Below are 22500 nucleotides of genomic sequence, written 5' to 3' on the forward strand. Positions count from 1 at the left end.
TTTTTTCCCAAATCCCATTTTTGCCCCTGATCACCCACACGAGTGACTGACAGGAGGCATTTTCACACAAAACCCTCCATGTTTTCTTAGCCATGCATTACACATTTCCCTGAGGTCAAAGCTTACCTCCTAATTTTTCCCATGTTCTACATATTATCTATATTATTATGCAAATAAAGAAACCAACGCGACTGTACAGATCGGTTTGTTCACCTGGAGCTCGGGGTCAGAGCTTCTGTCCTGATTCTTCATAAAGTCTGGAAGAGCTGCGAGAACCTCCAGTGTGTCCTTTTCAAACTCTTGCCTCTGAAACACAACACAACACACACTTTATTACCACACGACACCACACCAAACTGCACAAAAGAACATCAACCCCTAATGAGCAAGTCTGAGATGGAGAGTGCCTGAGATGATATGAGGAAGAAACCTTGAAAGGAACCAGACTCAGAAGTGAACCTCACCCTCATCTGGGTGACACAGGACAGGAAATAATGTCAGTGAAAATAATGTCATTTATATATTTAAACATAACACTTGTAAAAGGAATTTTAAGTTCGAAATGAATAAATACAAAAATACAGTAAAATATATACAGGATTGCACAGAAGTCTAAATTCTACGACGAGTGACGTTTTCTATAAGGACACGGTGAAGCACAGTGTTGGGAGCATCATGACTAGATCTGCAGTTCGGTCATATTCTATCCCCATAAAAATACAATGGCCATCTGTTGTTTTTTTTTTTTAAATAACAATGACTGATACTTTCCCTAGAACTTTGGGACCTTCTTGTGTTGTTGTTCTTGTGTAATACTGAAGCTGGAGTATCTGAGAATTGTGAAACCATCTGATTACCAGCTTGTTGATCAGGAGTTTAAATTCCACAGACATCTGCTCAGGTGTCGGACCCTGCAGAAGTAGGAGAACCTCACGGTCCAGAGTCTCGTCCAGAGGTGAGGCCAAGCACATGGAGGAGAAAGGCTCCGCCCCCTGAATATATGGAGTGTGTTATTAAAATTCGAACCATGCATTAAAAACAGTAAAGGACTGTGAGGGTGGATAGATGTTTTAATGATGTGTGGTGGTTTAGAAGTGGATGGAGATGAAGTATGTGTGGGAGTCAAGTGTGTGAGACACTCAAAATCTTTCACACACACACAAACACACACACACACCTCGAGTGGATTCTGTTGCGCCAGGGCCAGCTCTGTCTCCAGAGAACCTGAACTCATCTGATTCAGTCTGTACGCCACCGAGAGGGACAATCCAGGACTACACACACACACACACACACACACACACACACACACACACACACACACACACACACACACACACACACACACACACACACACACACGGTGTACAAAAATAAGTGCTGAAAATCTCAGGAAAACTTGCCCACATCCAAAGTGTCATGTGAGAAAGGGAGTTGATTCTGAATCAACTCCACTGAATGAGTCGAATCAAACAGGTCATGTCTTTTGGTTTGTGGCATTTGTTTTCGTTTTGTTTGTTTTTGTGTAGACAAAAAAGACGAGCTGAAAAACTGGATGAATCAAATTACAGCATGGTAGAACTGCACAAAATTCATGTGTTGTAACACAAAATAGGTTCAGATCTTAATTTGGCTAACAATCGAATCATTTGTGGAGCTCTAAACTTTAACAGCAGTGTGAAACTAAACAAACCAAAAACCACACAGAAGTATCGTTTTCTCTGAGAGTCACGACTCAATAAATGACCAACAAGAGCGAAAGCACACCATGTTACATGTATAGCGTGATGTTTGAACGCAGGATGCTAGTACTTTAGCTAAGGGTAAGCAAACCTGTGCTAACAATCCACCTCTAGCATGGCCAGATATTTTTCCACAAATATCACTCATATCCACTAACCATTAGCTTCTGTTCCGTTTTATTCACACGGTTGATGTAAAAGACCGGTTTTAATAAAGGATGTGTCAGGAGTGTGTGGTCTTACATGGCCATATCTGGCTGCAGCAGCTGCATCTGACTCTCCAGCTTGTTCTTCTCTGCTCTCAGCAACTGTAAAAGATGACATTTTAAACAACTCAGAGTCTCATGCAGACTGTGTGTGTGTGTGTGTGTGTGTGTGTGTGTGTGTGTGTGTGTGTGTGTGTGTGTGTGTGTGTGTGTTTTTTTTTTTACTTCAGTCACTGATGAGTACTCCATAACTGCAGCCTTCAGCTCCTCGATCTGCCTCGTTTTCTGAAGGAAAAAGGTTTTAGACATTCAAATTACATCATTTATTTACCAATTAAACAAACCAACTAATCATGTAGCACAATGTGGAAAATTCTGATAACAAATAACAACAAAAACTTTGCAGCAAAATCAATCTTTTTAAAAATAATAAACTCATGAAAATTATTAGACAAATTATGTACAATAGTGGCATCAAGTGGCCAACGGAGGAACTACAGCCAATATTCTACTTGTTTCCCAACTTAATACTGTGACATCAACATTGAGCTTTCATTTCTAGTCCTTTTTATTTAAAATATCAGAAGCATACCAACCTCCTGGATTAAAGTGTCCTTCTCAGACACGGCAGCATCGAACGAATGAGTCTGAGCCTGGAGAGAAAAACGCAGACACGATATAAAGGGAAAGATTTTCAGCCTTATTGAATAAAACTGAAGAAACAGATTAATACATGTAAATGTAACATGTCAGGAGAAAATCCACCTGCAGGTCAGCGTTGAGCTCATAAAGTCCCTTAATCTTCCTCTGAAGCTCATCCACCTTCACAGACACCTTCATGTTCTTATTATTGAGGAAAGAGAAGAGATCTGATTCCTTGTGTCATATTAATCATATGGAAAACTACCTAGATTTTCTATTTCAGCACAATTCATATTTAAATTAAAGGCAATAAAACCATTATATATACACACACAGTAAATTTTATACAAAAAAGGGGAATAATATTAAAAATTAACTTAAGGTTAAAAAAAACAATAACAAAAGCATTGTAAGCTCCAAACTTATTGGCACGCTTTATATTTATTAATTAAAAAAGCTCTAGAATACCCAAGTAGAAGTCTGATATTTCCTTTCAATTTTTTATTTATAAAAAAAGTGATAAAGTGCTGGAGGATTGAACATTAATCTAAAACTAGAATTAGGAGCACTTTAAAGTTTTGTTTCACAAAAAAATACTATATTTATTGAATTGCTTGTACATTACAAAAGACATTCGTGAACTATTTTGGATTGTACTGCAGATTTCCAAATCTGACTATCGGTTATCTTGGGAGTGGTTGCCAAGTATACGTAAGAGACGCTACCTCGTCCTGCAGAGAGGAGATCTTGGATATCAAAGCTTGATTCTCTCGCTCCTGATGATAAAGAAACACCAGAACATGAAGCCTCAAGTCTCCGAAGCAGTGCTCTTATATTAAGTGAAGTACCAATCAATCAATGCGAACCAGCTGTTACTATAAGTACACTAATGTATCAGATGGAGTGTGTTAATATAAACCTGTCTGACCAATCAGGATATGAGGAGAGCACTAAGGTGGAAACAACTGAGGTGAAAACTGTGAGAAACCCTGCAGGACTGCAGATGTTTCTTGTGTAATGATCTCCACGAGTCAGAGTTCCAGCTGCTGAGTGATAAATGAGAACGTGTTCCGACTCTCACCAGCTGTTTACTGTGAGCTGAAGCTCGAGCTCGATTCTCCTCCGAAGAGCTTAAAGTCAGCTTCATCTCCTCCACTTCGTCCTTCAGCATGCGCTCCTTCTGTAGCAGCTGCTGTCCCCTGCAGGCGAAAATATCAACACCTCAGCAGGCGCACACGCGCGCGCACGCAGGCACAGCGACGCGCGCGCACGCAGGCACAGCGACGCGCGCGCACGCAGGCACAGCGACGCGCGCGCACGCAGGCACAGCGACGCGCGCGCACGCAGGCACAGCGACGCGCGCGCACGCAGGCACAGCGACGCGCGCGCACGCAGGCACAGCGACGCGCGCGCACGCAGGCACAGCGACGCGCGCGCACGCAGGCACAGCGACGCGCGCGCACGCAGGCACAGCGACGCGCGCGCACGCAGGCACAGCGACGCGCGCGCACGCAGCAGACAGAAACGATGAGACACACAGAGACAATGTAAACAGAGAAGAAGCTGCACGTTTTAGCCTGAGTCTTGAGCTCCTCGTTCTCTTCGATGAGTTTCTGGTTGGTCTCCTCCATCACCTCCGCCGCCTGCTTCAGCTTCCGAACCTCCTCCTGAAGTTTCTGGTTATTAAACTGCAAGTCAGCCACGCAGAACACCAGATCAGACGTCTCTCTGTACCACAAGGGAGCAAACAGAAACCATTTTTCACATACGCACACCGCTACCCGGACACACCCACACACAGAGACCGCTACCTGGACACACCGACACACAGAAACCGCTACCCGGGGACACCCACACACACAGACCGCTACCCAGGGACACCCACACACACACACAGACCTCTACCCGGGGACACCCACACACACAGACCGCTACCCGGGGACCCACACACACTACACCCACACACACAGACCTCTACCCGGGGACACCCACACACACAGACCGCTACCCGGGGACCCACACACACTACACCCACACACACAGACCTCTACCCGGGGACACCCACACACACAGACCGCTACCCAGGGACACCCACACACACACACAGACCTCTACCCGGGGACACCCACACACACAGACCTCTACCCGGGGACACCCACACACACAGACCGCTACCCGGGGACCCACACACACTACACCCACACACAAAGACCGCTACCCGGGGACACCCACACACACAGGCCGCTACCCGGGAACACACCCACACACACCCACACACACCCACACACACCCGGACACCCGGGGACACCCCCCCCCACCCAGACACACACACACACCCCGCCACCCGGGGACACACACCTAACACCAAGACACACAAGCGCACAAGTACATACAGCTCAATTCTAGACGCTTCTCCTCCAAAAGCCTCCAGACTTCCTGAAGTCATATTCAGCAGAAATGATCTCTTAGCTTTATACAGAAAAGAAAACATACATAAAATAAACACACTAAGACAATATTTAATTAAAACACCCCCACCACACACACACAGCAAGGTTACCTGCAAAATTATCTGGCAATTTGACCAATTCCTGAGTTACGTCTTCTTTACTGTCCTTTCTAAGAAAAACAACCAAAACATTAAATTATTTTTAAAAATCTTCGCTAATCTCCACGTGATCCCAGTTCACAACGCTACAGATACCGCTAACACCCACGTGGATTCATACATACACCTGATTGCGACAGTCTTCAATCCACTCCTTCATTACAGCATGGTAAGTGTCCAGGTCGATGGAAATGTCCTTATGTTCGGGGTCCAGCATGTTACACAGCTCCTCCAGCCCACTGTCCTCAGAGCTACGACTCGTCGTGTGTCTCAGGTAGTCCACGATTTGAGACACATACACTTTACCTATAAACCAAACCAAAAATAAAAACAGAATAATCTCTCATGATGAGGCTCAGCTCAGGCTGAGATACACGTAAAGGTTAACAATGCTGTATTGAAGGAATACTTCAGGCTAACATGCTAACATGGGTAAGAGATTAACAATCAGTTAGCATGGTGAAATAAATGCTTTCCAACATGGTGAATTAACATCTAAATATTTATATTAAAGTCTGACACCAGTTGAAAATTTTGTGTTCCATGATCTTAACACAGAGGCTCAGAGGCTAAATGTACTGTATGCTACAATTTATCACGCTAGTTAGTATATCCGAATTTGTAAAATGCTAATTGAGGAACTACGAGTTTTTATTACTAATAAACTTACTTTGTTTACTTTTAGCTTTTCTTGCTTTCCAACTTAGTACATTTAGAAACGATCGTCTCAAACGTGCTCGGAATGAAAGAATGAAGCTAGCTACTCAGGCAGAATTATGCTAGAAACTCAGAGAGCAAGCAGCTTATCGATATGCTTTAGATCAAGCGCTAAGAATAAAGCTGCTAACAATAAAGTTTACTTCAGTTTTGTGGCAATTATACACAATTTAACTTGCTTTTGGTTCAAAAAGTGAAAAAAAAGTCTAACTATCCTGTCAGTGTGTGTGTGTGTGTGTGTGTTACCTCTACACTTGGTATCACAGGCCTGAAAAATAGTATCAAGCAGGTCCTCTTCACAAATCAGACTGATATCAGCCAAACTCTCTTTCTTGGATTCAGACGGCAATGAAGCCCCTAACAGAAGGCCAAGAACACCAAAGTTTCATCTGCTACGCCGCTTAATGCAATACTCCAACACTGAAAACCGTTCCATTGTCAACTAAACAAACTGTAGCAAATTTACTACAAATAATTATTTCTACATGTTTGACAACAATGGGGGGAAAAAACAGCCCAAGTTTAATCAAAACCCACTCAAGTGTAAGGGCAAATGTTGGGGCAGATGTCAAGGTTTATGCAAAACAACATTCAGAGGGATTTCTAAATAAAGAGGTTTAATTTTGTACAAGTATCACTTTCAGTAAGAGATTTGTATGCTGTATGACCAAAGTAATTTGCGGTCAATGGATAAACACTCGTTAACATTATGATTAGTGGATTCCTGAAGTTTAAACATTTATATGTATAACTCAACATCTGCCCTTTAGACTTTTGCGGTCAATGGATAAACACTCGTTAACATTATGATTAGTGGATTCCTGAAGTTTATACATTTATATGTACAACTCAACATCTGCCCTTTAGTATTCCTTTAAGGGCAGTTCATGTGTAATGGTGTTTGATATGTGTACCATCTCCCATTGAGAGTCTCTTGACCACCAGGGCTGGATATGGCAGCTCACAGTCTAATATGGTGGAGGCATCTGAGGAGCAAAAATTAAGGTTGTAGGAGAGCAGGCCATGTGCTGGTGCTCTGCTCCTTTCCTGGTTGTTCGGGGTGAAGCTGAAGCGAGCATCACCATCCTGGATAGCAGGTGTGGAGCTGCTAAGCTGCCAGGCTCGACTGTTCCCAAGTGCTGCACTGCTCTTCTCCGCCAGCGTGCCTGTGATGGTGTAGGTGGCATTAACGGGACTGATGGGTGTCACAGGGGTTCTTCCTGAGGCGCGTGTGGCACCGGGAGTGAGCATGAGCGGCGAGCTGTTCTGCTCTGCATCACCTTTGCGCTTCTTCAGGATGCTGTCCAGGTTGCGTCGCAGGCTCGTATGTGGGCTTTCGTAGCTGCTCGATTGCAGTTTTGGGATCTGAAAAGGAGAGTTAGGCTCACGGTCACGCCGCTGGATTGTCTGCAGTTTGCGGCAGATGCTGTCCACAGGGTTGTGCCGCCTCGGGGTCACGCCAAACTCCATGACAGAGGGAGAGCCTTGATCTTGGTCCAAGGGAAGCCTTGATCTGAAGCAAAAAAACAAAACAAAACATTTCAATACACAAACTTATCACTGACTTTTGACCACAAATTCTTCAGGTTCATTCGAAAGCTTTAAATCCCAAACCATATCTGAAGTGTTTTTCTGTTCATTCTGGTTATTTTCATTGCTACTGGACTTCATTGTTTTAGTTTTGTCCAGATGTCCAAATTGTCTTAGCGTCTGTGCGCAAGAGCAGAAAACATGTTTAAAAACTGCAGGATGGCAAGAAAAACAGTTTAATCTGATGCCCATGTAGAACAAAAACCGCAATAATCACAGAGGAAATAACCATGTGTTCTTTACTGGAACTACAGAAAGGCACTGGGTTCAAAAATAAAACACTTATAAAGAAATATATTATTCACAAGCAATGATGACAAAGTAGGAAAGAATGGAATAAATCTGATGTGTGTCAAAGTGTCAGAGAGAAAAGACTTTGTGTGCAAAACCGTACCAAAAACCCCCACAAGGATATTTAAAAAGAACAAAGCAATAAAAAGGAAGCCACAAATAATAAGTGATGGACATTTGAGAAAAGCTGCAGCTCTTGAATCACTCCATCACACACACACACACACACACACACACACACACACACACACACACACACACACACACACACACACACACACACACACACACACACACACACACACAACCTCATAATCTGCTTAGAATTTGCCCCATACTTGCCTTTTTTAATTCTGAAGACCTTAATAATATCAGATCAGATTTATTTCTTTAATCAGACATTAAATCTCAGGAGCACAAAACGAGTTTGCGTGTTTGACGCCTGAGAAGTTCACGTGCGTTTTAAATGAACACGCGCGCCTGAACGCATGCAGTAAATAGGCCCTGGACGTGTGCGCGTCTCACGTACACTGACGGACGAATGATTCGGAAAAGAATCGGTTCTTTGTAAAAGAATCGGTTCTTCGTACGAGTCGACTCGCGCAGCTATGAATAACTGCGCTCTTATGCTGTTAATAAAAATGTCAACATGACAATTAATAAAAACGTTACTGCACCATGCATCAAAGATACGTAATAGTTAGTTTGATGTTTAATCACATCTTATTTCCTACCAGCTGCTAAAGAAAGACAGGATTAACCAATCAGGATCATACTTTTTATTATTTATTTGTTTGTTTGTTTGTTTGTTTGTTTGTTTTTGCAAACTACCTCCTATACTGTGATAATAGAGATATCAAGGTAACAGGTGAAAAAGTGCACAAGGAGGGCAAAAAAAGTGTAGATATGGTATTAAACACTACAGTGACGCTATTGCTGCAGGTCCAACTAATGGTTGCTATAGCAATACCGTTTATCAGTGATTGGAGCAATTATCAGTCAAAGTCGGTTTTCTTGCGGCTGAAATGAAAAAAAATCTGCAAGCAGGTTTGTAGATTGTGTATAAAATTTTGCAGTGTTTTATTGTAACGAAGTAAAAATACTTCGTTACTGTACTTAAGTAAAAAATTTCACGTATCTGTACTTTACTTCGCTATTTAAATTTATGTCAACTTTCACTTTTACTCCACTACATTTCCTAGATAAAATGTATTATTTTTCTCCGTTATATTTCCACTAAGCATCTTCGTTACTCGTTACTACAAAATAAAATCAGGAGAAATGTGTGCGACTGCAATAAGGGAGGTTTGGCGAATCACTGCTCCTAGATTGTATTACGCTCCGTGCGCTCTACGGAGAAGCACAGGAACGCGCAGCGTGCACGCGCAGTCAGAGCTGGAGGCGTTTATCTACAGTATAACGGCGGCAAACAAAAGCAACCAGAAGCAGTGAAATTTCACTATTCTTATTACCAGAGTTGATAGCACAAACAAAATATTAATGCAATATCAATACTAAATAAAAATAACATTTATTGATTTGGTCTTTGTCTTGTGATTATTTATTTATTAGTGACTGCATTCACTGGACACACTGTTTGGAGAGAATGCACACATACATGAACTGATCTGATTCAAGACTGGAATCATTACATCATGCATAAAATTTTGGTGTCCACTTTTGCCATTTAATAACACCATAACTTTTGGCTTACTATGTAGTCATATAATATATAATATAAAACTCTTCTTGTTTTAAACTCTCACTGAGGGCTAAAACCCCTAAAGATGAAATCCTAGAACCGCTGATGCAGTTGCGAAAATCCTAAAACCCCTAAAGATGAAATCCTAGAACCGCTGACGCAGTGCGTGCGCAACGGACACGTGTGCTGTACAGTCGTCACTCCCATTGGTGCGCCAACTTGAAAGTGACCTACAGCTAAGTAGGCTATGGTGACCCATACTCAGAATTCGTGCTCTGCATTTAACCCATCCAAAGTGCACACACACAGCAGTGAACACACACACACCGTGAACACACACCCGGAGCAGTGGGCAGCCATTTATGCTGTTGGGGAGCAGTTGGGGTGGGGTGGGGTGGGGGGTATCGGTGCCTCAATGGCACGTCAGTCGTGGCCGGCCTGAGACTCGAACTCAAACCTTAGGGTTAGGAGTCAGACTCTCTAACCATTAGGCCAAGTCCCCCCCCCCCCAATTTGCATACAGTTACAATTTTCTCAAGTTTGGACACGCCCACATCTAGCAACCGGATGTCGCAGCTGTCATTGAAAATTGAAAACTTAAAATATAAATAAATAAATAATAAATAGTCATTTTATCGCCTATACCAATAAATCAAGCTCAATTAATGGCGAACTGTCTTTTTAAAAATTAACATGACAAATTTTGGGCACCACCTAGTCTAGTACTGCTTAGTACCTCCTCAAAAAATGTATTCCAATCCAAATGCTGCTTCTTTAAAACAATTCAATTTAACTCGTGCTGTTTGAGACCTTTACTGGAATTTACAGGAATCATATATCACTGTGATGCCTTAGGTGTTAACTCTATGAGCATACATTGTTTATGCACGAGCTCGTAGCTGGACATGTACTGTAGGTGTACCTAATAAAATGGCCACTCGCTAACAAAATGGTGCGCTTATAACCTTGCGGTGTACGTGCTGCATACGTTCATATCGCGTACTGTAGAGCGTTAACCCTGTGTTGGAGTTGCGTGTGGGTGGATTTCTTGTGCAAGAATGACGCGTGACGCAAATGGAAGTGTGTAATCGTTTGCACACAGGGGGGTGGGGGGTGGGACTGTTGGACCAAAATAAATGTCAAACCTGAAGGAAAATCCTGAAACCTGCTTTCTTATTTTTTTGCTCGTGCATGCGCACAGCACGCGTGAGGAGGAATCGTGTGTGTGTGTGGAATCGCTTGCACCTCAGTGCCTCTGCGCATCTCTGTATCATGGCGAGCGTTTCGGCGAGCGCGCGGTCTCCTCAGGTAAACTCTCTATTCTTATCATTATCACTGTTCACGCTCGGTTTTTTTTGTTAACCTGAAACACACACAGCAACACTCGGTCTCGATCATGTGTTCACCGTATAGTGGATTAAGGAGGTCACGTGTAGACGGGATTCTGTCTCAGTGTTAATCCTTTGCTCATCCAGGCTGCGTATTGAAGAGCATTTTATTATATTTTATAAAGGAATCCTGGTTTTGCGTAATGCATGACTGAAACTCTGGGCTCCATTCTCCGGATTTTTCCATGCTCTCGAATAACAATTCAGTTGGGAGAAGGCGGAGACGTGTATAGACATGCTTATTACGTGTATAAAAATAGACACGTGGACTACTGTACGTCCATACTCACCAGTGTGTCAGAAACGTTGCTGTACTTAGGCGTGCTGTTTCTGATGTTCTATTTGTAGCCTAGAGGTAAAGGCGTTGGGTTCGAATCCCAGGTCCACTAAACTTGCCATTGTTCTGATCAAAGCCCTTAAACCTTAATTGCTTAGTTGTATAAAAATTAAATAATGTAAGAGCGGATAAGTGTGTCTGCCAAATGTAAATGGAACAAACGGTGTGTGTATAAACACACTTACTGAGCACTTTATTAGGAACACCACCACTGCTCATTTAGTTAGTTAGAACGGGTGATATTTTATAGTGAGTGAAAAAAACTGACAGATACATAAATAATGATTCTTTACAACCACAGAGAGAAGAAAAGCATCTCAGAAAACGCCACGGGGCAGATCGGTTACAACCAGATGATAGATGCTGAAAGACTTTTACCCAGAAACGCTGACGTGGTGTGAAGAAAATTTTACTTTAGGTGTGAATATTTATGCAACTATGTTACCCTTTTTATTCATATATATTTTTTTTTCATAAAAGTTTCAGATTCATTTTATACCTTGTAATTCCACAATGAGGGTGGAACATTTCAAAAACCTGTCATTATAACAGCTGGGGAGGGTAATTTTTTTTTTAGACCAGTTGTTTATATTGTTGTATGTGTCTGTAATCCAGGGACTTTATCTCAGTAATAATACTTTTTGTTTTTGATGTACTGATTGAAATAGGCTTTTACGGTATAGCAATACTATAAGAGTAAAGCTTTTTAAATAGGCTGTGGAATGCGAGGAAGCTGAAACATGAGGCCTGTGGTTTTATTTTTAATCTACTCCAGATCAAGTTCCTGGTGTGGTTTATATTCAGGTTCCTTATAGGAAAAGTATGTTGAATGGAGACTTTAATGTACGGAAAGATTTATTTTTACCATAAGGGTAAAGAAATAACATCTATAACGTTGAATAACAGATAAATCTTTAGAATGAAACACATTTGTAATGGAGCAGTATATGTGGGCAGTGAAATACTTAACCCCACGAGGGTATTAAAGTGAGTTTGTTGCCCTATACTAAACTCATGAGTCTTATAGTGCGAATGAAGCACTATTATTACACCCACGAGAGTATCATACTAAGAATGAATAACCTTACTAAACCCATGAGACTATTATAGTGAGAATGAAACACTATACTAAACCCTTGAAAGTATTATAGTGCAAATGAAGCACTATATTAAACCCTTAAGAGTATTATTGTGAGGACGAAGTAATATTCTTTACACTATGGATATGCTCTGTCTCTGTCTCACATGGCTGATATTTTAGTTATCCAATCAATTGTAGTGCATTTAAATGAGTTGATGGCATCGAAGTCCTGCACATGTGGGTGTGTTGAAGTTTATCAAGGCAAGCCAAAGAGATAAGCTCTCGATAGGTCACCCATCTTATAAGTCTGGGAATAAATTGGTTTTGCAATCAGTTACAACAGCGATGGTCAAACAATTGTAATTTGGCTGATGCAGTGATGAAGGTACAGGTAGTGTGGAAGTCGGTGAGACCGATCATCACCATCCTGGTCATCACAGACGATACACAGAACACAGTAAATGCCATCAACGAAGCGGACAAGGACCACATATCAGATGCAAAGCTGCATACTTTATTAACCTTGCAACCAAGAAGGACGTAGCACTTAAATGCTACAAATGAAGTAGTATAGTAAAACCATGCCAGTATTACAGTGAATATGAAGTAGTAGAAGAAGTAACAACATGGCAGTATTATTTTGAGTACAGTATGATGTAATTGTCAGTGCCATAGTTAGCCTAAAGTCCTATTGCAAAACTATGATAGTATTATAGTAAATATAATGAGTATGAAAAAGCACAGTAAAGTAAAATATAGTAAAGTCTAATATACTAAAGCCATGGTAGTGTTATAGTTACTATTATGTTCTACAATTAATCCATGGTAGAATTTTGCTGAGTGTAAAGCAATATACTAAATTCATGATAGTATCATAGTTACTATTATGTACTATACTGAATCCAGGTCATGTTTTGTATTATAATGAGTACTAAGTAATAGAGTAAAGTCATTACTACTATGAAGTTCTATAATTAATCCATGGCTGTATTATAAGAAGCATTGTCTAATATCACAATCCATTACAGTAGTTACTATAACATGCTACAGTAAATCAATGGCAGTATTGTAGTATTGTCTCTATTTTCTGCATGTTATTTCTGCCACATTTTAATACAATAAGCTATCATTTTAGTGTGGACCATGTTTACCTGTTATGCTTAATTAATTCATGAAGGAGAATGTGAGAGGTTTGAGGCCCTTAGCCACTTCTCTGTGGTGAACAATGAAAGAGCTTCACGGCTCATTAGCGATCACCGCTAACCCGAGACGCATTCCTGCAAACAAACCTGATATGTATAAAAACACAATGCAACTTATTAGCAAAGGGTTTTAGCTTTGTATCTGAGGTAAAAGTTTGATTCCCAGAATGATATGAGGAAATGATTTACACTGCCATTGGCCAAGATAAATACAAATTGAATAGTTTACATTACAAATCAATGTAACAGTCCGTTCTCAAATAACCTTTACATTTTACTCAACTCTCATTTCACTTCACTAAACATCACATTGAAATCCATTGACTGATAAGTTTATTAGTTTCAATTTTGCACGTCTCACAGTGTAGAGGTTAGTTGGAATACATGCTAATTTAGTTACTCTGGATTACTGTATTGAATCCATGGCAGTATTTTATACCGTATTGAAAACATGTCAGTTTCATTGTGAGCCTGAAGAGCCTAAATATCAAAATCCACAGACTTGGTAGTTTATTAGTCTGAATTTTACTTTTGTGTTGCAGTGTAATTATTACTGTAGGTATACACGATAATTAAAGTGCTAACTAAAGTTCTAATTAACTGCGAGATGCTTCATCGGACATTGATGCTATAGTACAGTCGAGCGATACTATACTAAAACAGCTCACTATCTAGGTTCTTATTCTTGTAAAGCTTCTTTGCAACAATGTCCATTGTTAAAAGTGCTATGCAAATAAAAGTGAATTCAATTTCACTATAGTTATGGCATGACATTCCGATTTCCATTATTCATGCTAAATAAAATAAATCCCTACCAGAGTTATAAATAAATAAATAAATAAATAAATAAATAAATAAATAAATAAATAAATAAACAAACAAACAAACAAATAAATAAATAAAAACCTTGCTACCAGTACAGAATTCTCACTAGAACTCTATTGCTTTACTATAATACTCCAGGGTATTAGAATACTATAATTCTACTATGATGTGTCATGCTCACTATAGTACTGCTAAAGTTTCATTTCATGCTAATGTAGCAAAGGGATTTACTGCAGTAGTATTTAAAGGTGCCCTTCCACACAAAACCATTTTTACTTGTATTTTTTATAAGCGGAGAAATCAGGTCAAGTACTACTTATTGCACTGGGTGAATGAATAGTCATGCTCTCATATCCTAGCAGTTAGCCAATCGGAGCCAAGCAGCATAGCTCATTGAATATTAATGAGAACTGGTGCAAATCGAGCTGAGTCTTCCTGCAGGCTTTCTTTACCACACTAGAATGGCTTGAAACAAGGTAACCAAGGCATTTTTTTCCACAAAAAATGTTACAGAGTCCATGGTAAACTTCAGACATTACCACAAAAGTAATGAAATACGTGTGGCAGGGCATCTTTAGTTATTGCTAGCATATAATACTGCTATAATACTTCATGGTTCAGGTTTGTACTGTAGTACTTCAGGTTTTCTTAATACATCTATAACTCTGATATTATACTCACAACAACAACAGCAACAAAAATACTATCACAGTTTTATTGTCATGACTTTATTATAATGCTATAATACTCACTAAAAGACTGCCGCGGTACATAAATACTATGTGCTATAATAGCATTAATATTATATTAATAAATACTACAAACAATACTGTCATACTACATGGTAGCTCTAACATTATCTTGGTTTAATTTCATATGAGGGTTTCTATAACACTCACAATGAGCCTTTAAAAGAGTTAACATTTACTGTTAAAACAAGGGTATCATGCATTTACAGTAATACTAAAGGTTTTACTTTAGTACTTCATAACTGTAACTGGTTTGCTCTGTTGCTATTACCGTAATACTACTGTTTTTTTTTTTTGTTAGTTCTCTCATCCTAGTTTAGTATTTGTGCAGTACATCATAGCTACCAACTATAATACTATATAATTTATATGATATATTCTGTACTACGGCATTTACTATGATCCATTACTATATACTCCTCATGCTAACTATACTTATCATGGTTGTTATAGTGATACCAATACTACTATAGTTAAACTATAATACTGTATGGTTATTAAAAAACTACCAAAATATTAGCATGGAACATCACACTACTCAGTACGTACTACACAGCTCCAAAGTACATATGATACTTTTAATAAAATGAATTTACCACAAAGTAACTGCAATGTTAGTGCAAAGGTTTTAGTCTGGTCCTAGAAAATGAAAGAATATTTTGATGATATTATCTTTCTTTCTTTCTTTCTTTCTTTCTTTCTTTCTTTCTTTCTTTCTTTCTTTCTTTCTTTCTTTCTTTCTTTCTTTCTTTCTTTCTTTCTTTCTTCTTTCTTTCTTTCTTTCTTTCTTTCTTTCTTTCTTTCTTTCTTTCTTTCTTTCTTTCTTTCTTTCTTTCTTTCTTTCTTCTTTCTTTCTTTCTTTCTTTCTTTCTTTCCAGGTCCAAGATGAAAATCCCTCAGGTCATGATGTGGTGAGCTTTAAGGTATGTCTCTAATTTAATCCATGTGTGCTTTTGAGCTTATGAGCACACATGGATTAGAGTATCCGTAACAGTATCTGTAACTTTTTCAGAGATACTGTACTAAAATCTGTAATACGGTACGTGGATCGTGCGTAAGTCTCGAATTCTGGTAATAAATCCAGAGGTGACATTTTGTCGGTTCTCTGGTGCTACAGTACTGTAGCTCTCATCTTTAGTCAGAACACAACAGCTTTCTTTTGCAGTCCAACTGCTTTAGTTTAGTCCAACTAAAGCTTGAGCTTGTCACGGCATTTCCACCTTAGCCAGAGGGGCCTCTCAAAGCTACAATAAGGAAGGGTCTGAAATTATAGCTGGAATGTATGTGCCATCATCCCCCTTTTTGCTGCTGGCTGGATAAAAGCTGGATAAAAGCTGTCTTGAGTGACTCCTTTTTCTCAGATCTGATAAGCCCTGCCAATCTAGTTGTTTATTCTCGCAGTGACTGTGAGACTCCGATGGACAATTACGCCGCAGGAAGTTAACTACTAACAACTTAACAATAGCCTCAGTTTACACACACACTGTGAGAATGTGGACATTCCACATATCTGTTTCTGCTTGTACGAATGCTTGATACTGTACGTGAACCTACAAAGTATAGCATATGCATCGATTTAAACCCTTGTGTGTTGTCCTCGTTGTGTATTTACATTTACGGCATTTGGCAGACGTCCTTGTCCAGAATGACATGCAAAAACTTTGAAGTCATCAGTGAATACATTAATATTAGTTTATTAGGTCACAGCATGAATACATTTAGAGTCTAAAACTCTCTTGGGAGAAAATTTAGGATATAAAAATATCAGGAACAAATAAGCACAAGTTTAAGTCTTTCAGGAAGTGGCTTCACCCATTGTATGAAGACAGTCATTGGTCTGAGATGTTCGGGCATCTAGGGGACTTTCATTTCCTCGATGCCAGAACAGAGAAGAGTCTTGTTGGATACCTACAGTACCTCTTACCCTGAGAGACGGTGGAACCAGTTCTAGAAGATAGTATCGTATATTCTATCCAAGCCTTTTGTTTCGTGTGCCAAAGAGAAATAAATCTGGTGTCATTATGAAAGACATTGCCTTGGAGAAGATTTCACGCAATGATGTAGCAATCGTTGTGAAACTTCTCAGGGAAAACATTATTAAGCAGCGATTCCATGTAAACAGCTACAGCACCAAATCAAAGTCACAAACATCCCTGTCAGTTCCGTTAGTTTGATATATAGAGACAGATGGACAATTCATGAATGAAGACATCCTCAGACAGATGCACCATGTGATTGCCCTAGACTAATGGCAAGGAAGGCGAGCTCGAGGCAAGGAGTCACTTGAAACGAGCTGCAGGACGATTTGAAAGCAGCAGGAACTCCACTTAAACACCGGGTGGAACCTCAACCGTCTCTGCTCTTAAAACCCCATAAAAACTCTTGAACTGGACTGTGGGGTAAAGTTTAACCTGTTAAGCAGATTTAATGGTTCAGTCATCCTGCATGTGGTTGTTGAGTTTACTTGACCTTTGATGTGGAACTAAAAGGAAAAACTAAAATATTCCAAACTCTGTGAGCAAACAAAGCTGCCTCTGTTTTCCTAATACAGCTCAGCCTAATACAGCTCTCCGTTTTCTTGCTTCATTGGTGAGCCAGAGAATCTTACGAGGCTGACGCTGGATCTAATACATTTATTGCAAGATGGTTAAAGGCCAAGAGCTTTAGAGTTTAGCGCATTAGAGTTGGAGTTACGAAAGACACACAACACTTTGTGTCGAAACTGAGAGCGTTATATAAAAACACTGTTATTGATTTAATCCTGAGATCTGACTTGTGCCATTTATTCACTTTTTGCTTAACTGAGGCTATTTAAGCTGCAAGTTTGATGTATTAATACAAGATCTGAGATGTATCTGAGGTGATATGTTAGTTTTTGCTTTTGAGATTTGCGTTTTTTGTTTTTTCAAAATGTGTGATGTGAAAAACCAAATCTGAGGAAAATCTGCGGCCATGTTGAAAAATCACAAGCGCCTCAGAATAATGCTGAGTTTGCTTCTGCGATCTCAAAAACTTGAAATTCTGCCAGGACTGAACCGTTTATCCATTTTTGCAAAGAAAGAAGGTGAAACATTCCAACAAAAACTAAAAGGGTTAGTGCTTGGCCCCCTAGGCACAAGCAGCGATTTGAGGGGTCCAAGCACCATTTAATAAAAAGCATGTTTCGTGTTCCAAGCTTTACAGTCAAGTAGTAATATTAATGATCTGATATTTTCTGGTGTAAAAAGATAATTAATACTATTACTAACATGTCAAAAATCACTGCACAAGACCACGTTTCCTAGCAGTTTTCTAGATTTGGTGACAGACCAGAGAAAGTTATGATTTTTTTTCTTGGCTTCTTTCTCTCAGGCAGCAGACACGGTGGTCCAGCTGTGCGAGACCCGGAACCCTAAACCCGAGTCAGAGGACTTGTCCTTCGGCACCGTGTTCACAGACCACATGCTGCTCATCGAGTGGAGCAGTGACGGCGGCTGGGAAAAGCCTAGGATTCAGAAATTTGGAAACCTGAGCCTTCATCCTGCCTGCTCTGCCCTGCATTACGCTGTGCAGGTGTGTGAGCCAACAACACACACACACACACACACAGTTTGTGGTGTACTTTGCATCACAGAACATTTCACAAAATAAGATCTACATGTCTTTTGACCCCTGCTATCCATGCCTTTGACTTTGGTGTTTGTCTATACACGTGATGACGTGGTTTGTAGCTGTTCGAGGGCATGAAGGCGTACCGGGGGCAGGATGACCGAGTGCGTCTCTTCCGGCCCATGCTGAACATGGAGCGTATGCTAAAGTCTGCACACAGAGCCTGTCTACCTGTGAGTGCGTCCTGTCTCTGTCATACACCTGGGTCACTTGTTTATCTTTAGTTCTTATCAAGACAATATGGCACTGATTGGTCAGAAGATTCACCTGAATCTAATCTCCGTTAATCACCATATCGGTAATTTTAGTAACACAACATAGGACATTCAGCAGAAAGTCATGACACCATGAACCAACGTTCTGTAGAACAAAGAGCGAAGACTTCAGAGTTCAGTGTGTACTGTGTAGTCTTTACTCTGTGTATGTTGTATATGTTGTACACTGTGTGATGTGTTGTGTTTCTTGTGTGTTGCAGACTTTTGATGGTGCTGAGTTGCTGGAGTGTATCAGGAAACTGGTGGAGGTGGATCAGGACTGGGTTCCTCACTCCGACTCGGCAAGTCTCTACATCCGCCCCACTTTCCTGGGCACAGAGGTGAGCGACAAAACCTCCAGCACTGTACCAAGTATTGTGAGGAAAGGACATTTTCTTTCTTTCTTTCTTTCTTTCTTTCTTTCTTTCTTTCTTTCTTTCTTTCTTTCTTTCTTTCTTTCTTTCTTTCTTTCTTTCTTTCTTTCTTTCTTTCTTTCTTTCTTTCTTTCTTTCTTTTTTCCTTCCTTCCTTCCTTCCTTCCTTCCTTCCTTCCTTCCTTCCTTCCTTCCTTCCTTCCTTCCCTCCCTCTGTAACCATAGAGTAGATTTGACTTTACTATCTGCCCTCATCCACATACCCGAGCTCACAGACGCACTTTTGACTCTTGACCCCGGATCTCTGAGGCATCATCAGGTGATAAAAAGAGCGCTGTTGTCTACATCTCTTTATTGTGCTTTAACAGACTTCACAGTGTGTTAGAAATGTCTTTCAGTCATAAAATATCCATGACAACCAGTAAAGATCATATGATATGTCATGAGCATAAACCTGAGGCTAGTTGTATTATGTATGTGGAAGATGGCAGAGTGCACTTTCCTCTGAGAGTGTTTATAAAGTTAGTGTACATGTTCAGGTGTCTTTCTCCTGATAACGTCTGTGAACTTAAATCTCATTAAACTTAAATCTCGTTTAATCTCATTAAAAAACAAAAATGACCAGCCCTGCATGCTAACACCTAAACCTCATCCCCTGTGTGTGTGTGTGTGTGTGTGTGTGTGTGTGTGTGTGTGTGTGTGTGTGTGTGTGTGTGTGTGTGTGTGTGTGTTTAGTCTTCATTAGGTGTGAAGAAACCCTCCCGTGCTTTGCTTTTTGTGATCCTCAGCCCCGTCGGCTCTTACTTCAGCACAGGAAACAAGTCTGTGTGTCTGTGGGCCGACTCCAAATACATCAGGGCCTGGAAAGGAGGGACGGGGGACTGTAAAATGGGAGGGTGAGAGTAACACACACACACACACACACACACACACACACACACACACACACACACACACACACACACACACACACACACACACACACACACACACACACACACACACACACACACACACACACACACACACACACACACACACACACACACACACACACAAACACACACACACAGTTTTATGTGCAGCTGTTTGTCTGTATTGAATTCCACATGTGTCACAATTCACTAATCTAAAACAAAACACAGGCCTGTATTAAAGATGGAAGATTTGAACTAGAAAACAAACAAGGAAAATATGAACAAGTCTAGGAAGAATCAAATCCCTTGACACAGTGGTATACTGTAGGGAGAGAGACAGAGAACAAAAGAGGTATGGAGAGATGGTTGTAAAAAAAACACACAGAGAGAGATAGAGAGAGAGAGAGAGAGAGAGAGAGAGAGAGAGAGAGAGAGAGAGAGAGAGAGAGAGATGTGACATCATTTATAAAAGGAAGGAAGAAAGAAAGAAAGAAAGAAAGAAAGAAAGAAAGAAAGAAAGAAAGTATGAAGGAAGATAGCAAATAAATAAAAGACAAGAGGAAAGAAAGAAAGAAAGAAAGAAAGAAAGAAAGAAAGAAAGAAAGAAAGAGAATATGAAGGAATATAGCAAATAAATAAAAGACAAGAGGAGAGAAAGAAAGAAGGAAAGAAAGAAAGAAAGAAAGAAAGAAAGAAAGAAAGAAAGAAAGAAAGAAAGAGAGTATGAAGGAAGATAGCAAATAAATAAAAGACCAGAGGAAATAAAGAGAGAAAGAAAGAAAGAAAGAAAGAAAGAGAGTATGAAGGAAGATAGCAAATAAATAAAAGACCAGAGGAAATAAAGAGAGAAAGAAAGAAAGAAAGAAAGAAAGAAAGAAAGAAAGAAAGAGAGTATGAAGGAAGATAGCAAATAAATAAAAGACAAGAGGAAAGAAAGAAAGAGAGTAAGAAAGAAAGGAAGAAAGTAAGAAAGAAAGGAAGAAAGTAAGGAAGAAAGGAAGAAAGAAAGAAACTGTTAGTAGAAAAATCAAAGGAAGCAACAAAGAAGGAGAAAAGTGGGTGAATAAAAAAAAGAGAAAACATTATGAAGAACGACAGACTTGAGTACCGTACTGTTACAGGAAAATAATCAGCTTTACTATGTTGTCATGTTGTCTCACCAACATGGTTGGAACATGAGGGGATTATTTTTTCCTGTGAGAAAGTGTTGTACTCGTCCTGTAAGTGACACTATTCCTTTATTTCCACTCAGAACTTTGTTTTTCTTTCTTTCAGAAATTACGGAGCTTCTATCTTCGCTCAGAAAGAAGCCATGGACTTGAACTGTCAGCAGGTTCTGTGGCTGTACGGAGATGATCACCAGATCACCGAAGTCGGAACAATGAATCTCTTTCTCTACTGGATCAACGAGGATGGAGGTAAGGAATCACTTCCTCAATCACTTCCTGTTTCTGTCCATTGGTCAGTGAGAATCTTACCGGGAACTTTCTCAGAATTCTGCTAATCTCATTAAATTCAAATAAAAGTTCTCTTCAAAATATTTTGGATGTTTCCTGTCATTAAAAATGTCACTTTTCCTTTTATATTTAAATGTAATTTTCATTCCTCCTCCCAATTTTTGTAATTTATGTTAATAGCTGATTTGTGCAAAGGTTTGTATCCTCTGTGGAGTCTAGGCAAAAAATATGGGAAACATATCGTTAAAAATAATTAGTGTTAAAGAATTTTATTTTCTCTTTCCATGTCTTTGGATGATAATTTATTTGAAATGTATTTTAGCAAATTCTATATAAAATTTAAAAATCATGTAAAATGTAATTTTATTTAAGTTTATACATAGCTATAAACTTTATTAATAAGAAAACAATATATTAAATAAATAAATAAATAAATAAACAAATAAATAAATAAATAAATAATAGACGTATGTAATCTTTTTTAAAATGTCCTGTCTTGTATTTTATCTGTTGTAAAAGTAAGAAAAATTGTATAAAGTTTCTTTAAAAAAATTAAATAAGCCACAATATTTTATTTTTGTCATCAAAATTTATAAATGTATTGTTTCTGTTTTTATTCATTTACATTTTTCTTCTCATTTTTAAAGTTCTATATTTTGCACTATAAATGTTAAGAAATAAGAATTGATTCTTTTTTGTTCATGTATTTCTAAATCTAAATAATTTCATATATTTTATGTCTAATAAAAATGAGATGTAGATATATCGTAT

General features: G+C 39.5%; 2 protein-coding genes across 5 annotated transcripts in view; one reads left to right on the forward strand and one right to left on the reverse strand.

Annotated features, from left to right (window-relative positions):
• Window positions 1–8337, reverse strand: part of LOC113651583 (lymphoid-restricted membrane protein) — a 31844-nt gene extending 23507 nt beyond the window's left edge. Inside the window, exons 1-16 of one of the 3 annotated variants that reach the window (XM_047804266.1) lie at window positions 8139–8337; window positions 6830–7428; window positions 6162–6272; window positions 5324–5504; window positions 5151–5209; window positions 4984–5059; window positions 4160–4318; window positions 3672–3789; window positions 3316–3366; window positions 2714–2791; window positions 2545–2601; window positions 2174–2233; window positions 1986–2050; window positions 1178–1274; window positions 858–992; window positions 214–306 (exon numbers count right to left, since the gene is read on the reverse strand). In XM_047804266.1, the coding sequence (XP_047660222.1) occupies window positions 214–306; window positions 858–992; window positions 1178–1274; window positions 1986–2050; window positions 2174–2233; window positions 2545–2601; window positions 2714–2791; window positions 3316–3366; window positions 3672–3789; window positions 4160–4318; window positions 4984–5059; window positions 5151–5209; window positions 5324–5504; window positions 6162–6272; window positions 6830–7385 (1896 nt within the window). In that variant the 5' untranslated portion in view covers window positions 7386–7428; window positions 8139–8337. The remainder of the gene's footprint in view (window positions 1–213; window positions 307–857; window positions 993–1177; window positions 1275–1985; window positions 2051–2173; window positions 2234–2544; window positions 2602–2713; window positions 2792–3315; window positions 3367–3671; window positions 3790–4159; window positions 4319–4983; window positions 5060–5150; window positions 5210–5323; window positions 5505–6161; window positions 6273–6829; window positions 7429–8138) is intronic. The other 2 variants (XM_047804265.1, XM_047804264.1) reach the window with 2 other exon arrangements.
• A 2304-nt stretch (window positions 8338–10641) lies between these two features.
• bcat1 (branched chain amino-acid transaminase 1, cytosolic) overlaps window positions 10642–22500 on the forward strand; it is a 22564-nt gene continuing 10705 nt past the window's right edge. Inside the window, exons 1-8 of one of the 2 annotated variants that reach the window (XM_047804278.1) lie at window positions 10643–10806; window positions 11525–11641; window positions 15959–16003; window positions 18432–18632; window positions 18791–18901; window positions 19204–19323; window positions 20091–20251; window positions 21548–21690. In XM_047804278.1, coding sequence (XP_047660234.1) covers window positions 18522–18632; window positions 18791–18901; window positions 19204–19323; window positions 20091–20251; window positions 21548–21690 — 646 coding nt within the window. In that variant the 5' untranslated portion in view covers window positions 10643–10806; window positions 11525–11641; window positions 15959–16003; window positions 18432–18521. Of the gene's footprint in view, window positions 10807–11524; window positions 11642–15958; window positions 16004–18431; window positions 18633–18790; window positions 18902–19203; window positions 19324–20090; window positions 20252–21547; window positions 21691–22500 lie in introns of both variants that reach the window. The other variant, XM_047804277.1, reaches the window with a different exon arrangement.

Source organism: Tachysurus fulvidraco, chromosome 19, assembly GCF_022655615.1.
Source record: "Tachysurus fulvidraco isolate hzauxx_2018 chromosome 19, HZAU_PFXX_2.0, whole genome shotgun sequence".
NCBI classification, from domain to species: Eukaryota; Metazoa; Chordata; class Actinopteri; order Siluriformes; family Bagridae; genus Tachysurus; species Tachysurus fulvidraco.